The 7622-nt window shown below is 43.6% G+C and overlaps 2 protein-coding genes across 2 annotated transcripts; one reads left to right on the top strand and one right to left on the bottom strand.

The window, feature by feature from the left end:
* The first annotated feature begins 294 nt into the window (after positions 1 to 294).
* Positions 295 to 2863, top strand: egr2b (early growth response 2b). The gene is made up of 2 exons (XM_042082852.1): positions 295 to 650; positions 969 to 2863. The coding sequence occupies exons 1-2, from the start codon at positions 473 to 475 to the stop codon at positions 2048 to 2050; spliced, it is 1260 nt and encodes a 419-aa protein (XP_041938786.1). The 5' UTR covers positions 295 to 472; the 3' UTR covers positions 2051 to 2863.
* A 2520-nt stretch (positions 2864 to 5383) lies between these two features.
* Positions 5384 to 6928, bottom strand: adoa (2-aminoethanethiol (cysteamine) dioxygenase a). The gene has a single exon (XM_042083698.1). It carries the CDS (start codon positions 6637 to 6639, stop codon positions 5881 to 5883), a length of 759 nt encoding a protein of 252 aa, XP_041939632.1. The 5' UTR covers positions 6640 to 6928; the 3' UTR covers positions 5384 to 5880.
* Positions 6929 to 7622: the final 694 nt, after the last annotated feature.

The following is a 7622-nucleotide window of genomic DNA, read 5'->3' as shown; positions in this document are numbered from 1 at the left end:
TGCCCCTGCCCTATGCACATTTCTTTGCAAAAGATCTGTTTTAACTTTTGGTAAATTATTTCCATGCGCTATACAACGCGTTTGTATTTCCCAGTCCTTGGGCGGCTCTCATTTCAGGGTTCTCCATTGACAAGTATTCTCTCGTGTCGTCATTAAGCAATCAGCCAATGAGAGTTGGCAGCGCTACTTTTTCTAACCACCCAGTCCTTGTATGGTCAGTGACGTAACGGCATATTCACGGGCTTCCAATAAATACATACTACCACTACCAAAGCCACAAAGATCTGTCATTCAGGGGGTAGACCGACTGAGGGTTTCATAGGTACCTAATTACAGTGCGAGAGCTCATCTATAAGCTTGTGCCAGATGTAACGGGTTTGTCAGGGGAAGAGGTTACACAAAAGCGAGCAGAGAAGCATCTTCACATACGTCTGCAACTAAAACCTTGCGCAAAGCTCCAGTAAGGTTTTAAATGATGACAGCTAAAACCCTGGACAAAACCCCTGTCACCCTCGGAGGTTTTGTACACCCGCTTTCCGAGAGTGTGTACTCTGTGGATGAAGTCGCGACAAACCTGCCAACTTCAGTTACTATATTTCCAAACGGTGATTTGGGAGGACATTATGATCATATTAACGGGGCTATCGGAGGTAAGCTTTCTGACATGCATTATTTCAGTGTGCCTTTCATCACGTAGCCTACACAGAGCGGCAGGTGTACTGTCATGATACTTAACAACTTTTGATTGGCTATTGGTTGTCTTGCAATGTTGTTTCGGTGGTCGGCACTGTTTGTTTATGAATCGAAGTCTGGGAAACAAGTAGTAATGTCGCTTCTATGACAGGACAACAGTGCACATACAATGCACATGGCTAGGAGCGTTCTCACGAAGTGTTTTTAAAAACAATGCAATGTTCACTTTTGTGGATATTTGTTAATAGTTTGTTTTCTCTGTTTTGTCTTTGTAGATGGCCTGATCAATGTTGAAATGAACACGGAAAAGAGGTCTCTCGACTTGCCTTACTCTAGCAACTTCAGCCAGCCCACCGCTCAACGCAATCAGACCTTTACCTATATGGGCAAGTTCTCCATTGACTCTCAGTACCCAAGCAACTGGAACCCGGACGGCGTCATCAACATAGTCAGTGCGGGGATCCTGGGCATGACCCAGCCGTCCTCAGCATCCTCCTCTCCAGCCTCATCAGTGTCGCCAAACCACTTCTCCAGCACGCTCAGCTGCACCATGGCACAGAGCCAGGGGGACATGGACCACATCTACTCCCCGCCCCCGCCCTATTCCGGCTGCGGGGAAGTTTACCAAGACCCGTCCGCCTTCCTGTCCACCTCCACGTGTCCCATATCCTACCCGCCGCCGTCCTACTCATCCCCGAAGCCGAGCGCAGATCCAGGTTTTCTGCCAATTATCCCAGACTACGGTTTCTTTCAGCCACCGTGCCAGAGGGACATGCAGTCTCTGCCTGACCGAAAACCATTCTCGTGTCCGCTTGACTCCTTCAGGGTGCCTCCGCCACTGACTCCCCTTAACACTATCAGGAATTTTACACTCGGTGGGCCCGTGTCCGAAGGGCCCAGACTACCGACCACATACAGCCCACAAAACTTACCGCTGCGGCCCATCTTGCGCCCTAGGAAATACCCAAACCGCCCCAGCAAAACGCCTGTTCATGAACGCCCCTACCCTTGTCCGGCTGAGGGATGCGACCGGCGGTTCTCTCGCTCTGACGAGCTGACCAGACATATTCGCATCCACACGGGACACAAGCCTTTCCAGTGTCGGATATGCATGCGTAACTTTAGCCGCAGCGACCACCTGACCACTCACATCCGCACACACACGGGCGAGAAACCCTTCGCTTGTGACTTTTGTGGACGGAAGTTTGCCCGGAGCGACGAGCGTAAGAGGCACACCAAGATCCATCTCAGGCAGAAAGAGAGAAAATCATCCAGCGCCTCAAATGCCACAAACTCTGAGCGCTCGCTCGGCATCAACTCAGCAGCCGGCGTGTGCTCCTCCAGTTCGAGCCAATAGACTGCAACTTCCTGCTTGATTAACACTATTTAATGAGCATAACTTCGTTCAGTCGCATTTGATCTCATAGAACTGATGGAATTAATTAAAAAATAATAACTGTCAAGATAAAAAAAACACTGACTGACTGGGAAATTGTGCTACTCTGATGCGCATCCGCACCTTGGCCCGTCTTAATACTGGCAGCTGTAGCCTGACTCAAAACAAATGCACTTTGTTTAAATGCAGGCTAAACGTATATCATGTTTTCTCACCTGACACAGAACTGCTTAATTACATGTTTTAAGAATGCGTCAGGTGGGTAACATTTCAATGATGGGCCATGGGTGACAGACATAGAGGGAGAAAATATGCACTGACACAAGACTGCCACGAACTACTGAATACTTGAAATGGTGGTGGAATCTCAAAACTGGCGAGGTATTGTAAGGAACTAATAACTGGAGTTCATTTAAACCTTGGTTGTTTTCCCTCTTATCGTGCCTTTTCGGTCAGTTCTTTTTGTATATAGCTTCAGACTTACGTGAACTTTTAATTGAATTGTATATTTGTCAATTAATAGGTATGGGAACTTAAAATATAAATATATTTTTGTATACAGTGTTTTGTGTTACGTTTGGGAAGCGCTACATTGCAATATAATCCCCCCCAAAAACAAGGAATGTAAATGCTTCAACTCATGCCAACGTTACGTTTGTTTCTTGTGAGCGTTTCAACTCATATGTGAAGTGATAAAACTAATGCAGGTCGAAGGCCACCTTGCTATTTCTTGTCAACTAAAAGAATAAATAAATAAAAACAAAATAAACATCACGAGCGAGAGAGCGCATTCTTGTCCTGTTGTTAGTGTTTGTTGGTATTGCAGGGTTTGGAAAATATAGAGTGCGGGGGAATTCCCGTATTTGGATCGGTTAATTGTGACTCATGGTTTCACAAGGACATTCACCCACACACTGTCATTTATGTGCATCTAGCAGACAGACGCTTAGAGCTACCCAGCCAGCATCTGACGTTGGTCAGTAGCCTTGCGAACAGATGCCAGCCGGCAGGGCATGTACAATCTAATCAACAAGTGGGAAAGGGTACAATGAAACACATTTTATTCCACAGATACCATTGACCCACTAAATGTGCCATGAGAGGAAAGTTATATGTGCTATATTGTAAAAAAATATGCCCCAGAGAGTTTTGAACAAAGGAATGGATATTTGTGAGCTGTAAATTCTTTTTATTTTAGGCCATTTTAAAGGTATAAGCCATTAAATAAGAAGTATAGACCATAGGCAGTCAGATCAATAGCAGCCTTGGAAATCAATGCAAAGTTAAATGCTGACAAAATATTAACTGAGAAACACACATAAATGAATTGACTTGATAACACCAATTGTTTTTTTATAAATGTCACACATGACAGCAGGCTGCAAAGAGGACTGCAATAGACTGGCACCCAACCAACCATTTCAAATAAACTTCTAAGCAGGTCTATTTGCTTTTTCCCCCTCAACAGCTTAAACATATTGACAGTTTGACATGTTTTTGTGTGGAGTGGATTCTCTGGATAAATGATGAGGTCATTTGCCGGTTCCAGAGAATATGAACCCTGACCTGATCAGCTGGTACTCTGCTAGCCAGAGGAGCAGAGATTGTGATTTGGATGTTTTATCCAAGAAATGCGTGCAAATGTGTATCCTATTTGGCTTTTCCCTACTTGTCCTTCGGTCATCACGCAGGAAGCTGTCGGGTTAAACAGCAGAGGAGGCAATGAACCGAGACCGACGATGACCTCACTGAAACATCATGCAGATTTGGGCCTACGCCCTGAACGAAGCAGCACCATAATGGGTGTGGCTCTCTCTCTCGGCCCATATTCAGGCCAGAACGCCGTGGTCAGAAAGAGCCGATTATTACCGTAAGAAATTCCAGCTTTAGCTTAACACACCAAAACTCATTTTTATTACAAATCATCCAGCTGTCCGTGCAAATGGATCTGTGTGTCTCCATACACAGGAAGCTGCTGTATGTGTCATAGACTCAGGCTCAAACTCAATCTGAGGAGACCAAGTGTCCAAGACCAAGAGTCTTATTGTGTTAAATGCTCCAAATGTAAAGCACTTTGAGTTGCATTCTGTGTATGAAAGGTGCTGAATAAAGCTTATTATTATTATTATTATTATTATTATAAGTGGCCTTAAAGTTTTGATATATCTTGCAAACAGGAGTACGAACAAGTTGAGTCAAGCTGTTCTGTGTAACGAACCAGCACAATTTCACAGAGCTACTGTTAGAGTACTCCAGCCTGTTTCTTAAGGCTGCAAAAGAGGGCCACAGAAGGGCCCCTGGCATCGGCAATAGGCCTATATACATAAAAAAAATGTATACATTGCATTTATATATTGCATATTTTCTTTGCTCTGCAAGATTCCCTGAATAACTAAAACATTAATAACAGGATATCCGTTATTAACCTTAAAGCTTCATTATCATGGCCATTGTCATATTCCTTCTTAAACTTTGAACTGCACCCAGATAAGGGTTAATAACACACAGGATTTAAAGTTCCCTACATTTCGTTAACATGTGCAGACTTCTTCATGGTTTATTGTTCCACCATTTTTACCCTCCAGGCCTGCAATGATATTAAGTATGATTTTATTTGCATATAGGTTGCGTATTGTTTAGTTAAGTGGCAAATTTAAATATTGCAGGGGTTACATATGGTCAGGCATTGTGATAAGTGGCAATGTATTTTTAAAAGCCCAAACATACGACAGTGCTGCCAAGTGTGGTCTGTCTATTTTTGAAGTCCCCTCACACTGCGTGCCATCCAAGTTAGTTGGACCAGGCCTATCAACGTGCGCGTGTGTTGATGGTGTGTTTCTCAACAAAATAACGCATCTCACAGTCAAAGAACCAGCTTGTCTGAACTGAACCTTGAACCCAAGAGCAGTCACCAAGACAGCCCTCATAGAGACAAGTTCTTCCTGTGGGAAAATGTGAACAAATTGTCTTTTTTGCTCCCAAAGGTGATTCAATGGAACATTGTATGATGATTTTGGAAGCAAAGGCCCGTGTACAAATATGTTCCATTTGCATCGTTCAATATTCGGCCACCTTATAATATAAGAATATATATTCATACATTACAAAAATGAAACACTGTCAATCTGCATGCTGGTGGCACCGTGCTTGGCATGTCGTCCACAGCAACGGTCCCCGCTCTTTTAGATAGTCTGCCCGCACTGTACCATGATTTTTGAACGGAAGGCCTTTTGTCCTTCTCAGTGAGATGCTGTGCAGTGGAGACCCATAAAAAGAAAGAGTTGTAATATCAAATGTGATGACATGGATATTTTAATTGTGATCAAAGCATAAGGTCATAAGATACAAACACTGCGATAATTGTTGTATACACATTTTTCTTTTCAAAATAAATTAAGCACATGTAAGGGGGTATACTTGTAGTGTGCATGTAGACCAGGATAAATGCCTTTAAATCATGTTTACATTCGATATTTACAATTGCATTCAGCACTAGTTGAAATCACAGCCTGATGGATTTGCAAATTCTGCTCAAGAGACCACTGTCATATAGACCGCCTTGGGAACATGCAAGGGAAATGATTAGGCTATTTGGACAAAATGATCACAATGCAAAGATTATTGATCCCAGCAGATTGGCATTTCAAGATATTTCCTGTAATTCGTGACACTGAATATGCGCTTTTAAGTACTTTTTTTTTTATCTTCGTTTGAACTTCCCATGCGATCAATAGGCCATACACACTATAACGTGGAACACGCACAGGTGTCCTTAGCGTGGGCAGCACGTTTCAGACAGACACCTCGGGGCCGGGATAAGGCTCGCCTCCGCACCAGAAATCGGCAGGTTGAGGAACTTCTAGAAGCCACCTCTCCCCCTCCACTGTCTGATCTGAGTTTCTGTCCACCGATTTCGAAACCGTCTGTAAAACTTTGAAATAATGACAGTCTCTCCCGTCGTCGGGGTCATATGGGGGTGCCAGTATATCGAGGAACGCCGCCGGTCCTTCCACCGCGTCAATTTGATGAAGGTTATCTTTCACAGGGGTCAAAATGCAAGGACCACTGTCCTCTGTATATTCACCTGTGGACCGAAGAACACAGCGCCTGATAGAATCTTTCTGGAAGGGCAGCAGCGGTGGGTCGAAGAGAGGCAGACTCTGGGCGTCTGGTGCATCCAACTTGTCGAAACACCGTATGTTGACCTTGCCGTAGAGAACTTTCAACACTCCGTTCATACCTGGGTGATCGTGCAGAGGGATAGACGCCCCTGTTTTTAGCAAAAATACTCCCATACTGAACGCATCGGTTTCGCATATATGCATGTATGTGACAGGAGGGTTATGGGGACTCGGCGTGGAGCTTTTGCTTTTCGGCGGTGTTATCTTTAGGTCTGCAGCCCTGATTTCAGTTACAAGGGTAGTCAGCTTCGCTTGATTATCCAGAAAGACATTGTTGTCAGCAATGGCGGCCGCCCCGAAGTTTTTAAACGTAGCATAAGCTTGAGTGGCGATTTTCTGGATTAAAGACGGTTTGATGTCCCGTGGCATTTTGCAGCTGGTCGTAGCCGATGCTGTTTTCTTCAGGCGCAAAGTCTCACGTCGAAAATCGTGGAGCGAAAGCGGGCCCGATTTCCACCGATGTAATCCAATACCCGAAGTCACCAAACGGCAGGCAACTCAAACAGACGTATAGAGTCAACCTTTTAAATAATCCATAGTATTACAATCAACGATTTCTGCCTCCAGATACGGTCCACATAGCTACTCGTCTCCCCACCACCCCATTCATGGCTATCTGATTCACACGTCCGCACTTACGGCGCCTGCGTACATAAACTGCAGAATGTTGGAACTTGAAGTTCTTTTTAGCAGGTAGTGATATTTACAGATAAATGAAAACACGTAGCCTATAGTGTGATCGATTCCACCTAATGTATATTTAAAAAATATTCTAGCACTAAAATTAACACAATTAATATTTGTAACACTCTTTACAAATAAATTGTAAACGACTTACGTAGTATTGTACTTCATTACCCATACGCCCACTCACTTCCGAGGCGCGAGTGGGGGGGGGACAGGCCATTGAACTTTCCCTTCCCCCACACCCTGTCCTTAACCCTTAACTCATAAACTTTTTTGAATGTGCATGGCCGTTTCCCCTTTTTGTGTTATATAACGCAGGTTATATGTTATGTGCAAATGAAGATTTATTAGGTCATTAATTTAAATCCTCGGTTAAAAGCAACATATATCAGTAAATAAAACGTGTGGGCTTATTGATATATGAATTTGAATTTCCCCTGGGGATCAATAAAGTATCTATCTATCTATCTATCTATCTATGAAGACAAAAGATAAACAGTCTCAAACTCCTTAAAACAGTCCAGCAATAGCATCTATGGGAATCATGCTATTGCTGGATCTAAGGATGCTATTGGAAGGATCTAAGGAAATTTCAGTCACATCATTATTTGTAAAGATGAAGTTTAGATTCCATACCAAAATTTGAACATACCCCCTAACACATA

This window comes from Alosa sapidissima, chromosome 24, assembly GCF_018492685.1.
Source record: "Alosa sapidissima isolate fAloSap1 chromosome 24, fAloSap1.pri, whole genome shotgun sequence".
NCBI lineage: Eukaryota > Metazoa > Chordata > Actinopteri > Clupeiformes > Clupeidae > Alosa > Alosa sapidissima.
The sequence above is the reverse complement of the archived record's forward strand: the minus strand, read 5'-3'. Positions and strand labels throughout refer to the sequence as shown.

Excerpts from the sequence above, each read along its gene's own strand:
- egr2b (XM_042082852.1), top strand. The coding sequence starts at position 473 with ATGATGACAGCTAAAACCCTGGACAAAACCCCTGTCACCCTCGGAGGT. Across the intron at positions 651-968 it reads TATTAACGGGGCTATCGGAG|ATGGCCTGATCAATGTTGAA; the intron begins GTAAGCTTTCTG and ends TTGTCTTTGTAG.
- adoa (XM_042083698.1), bottom strand. The coding sequence starts at position 6,639 with ATGCCACGGGACATCAAACCGTCTTTAATCCAGAAAATCGCCACTCAA.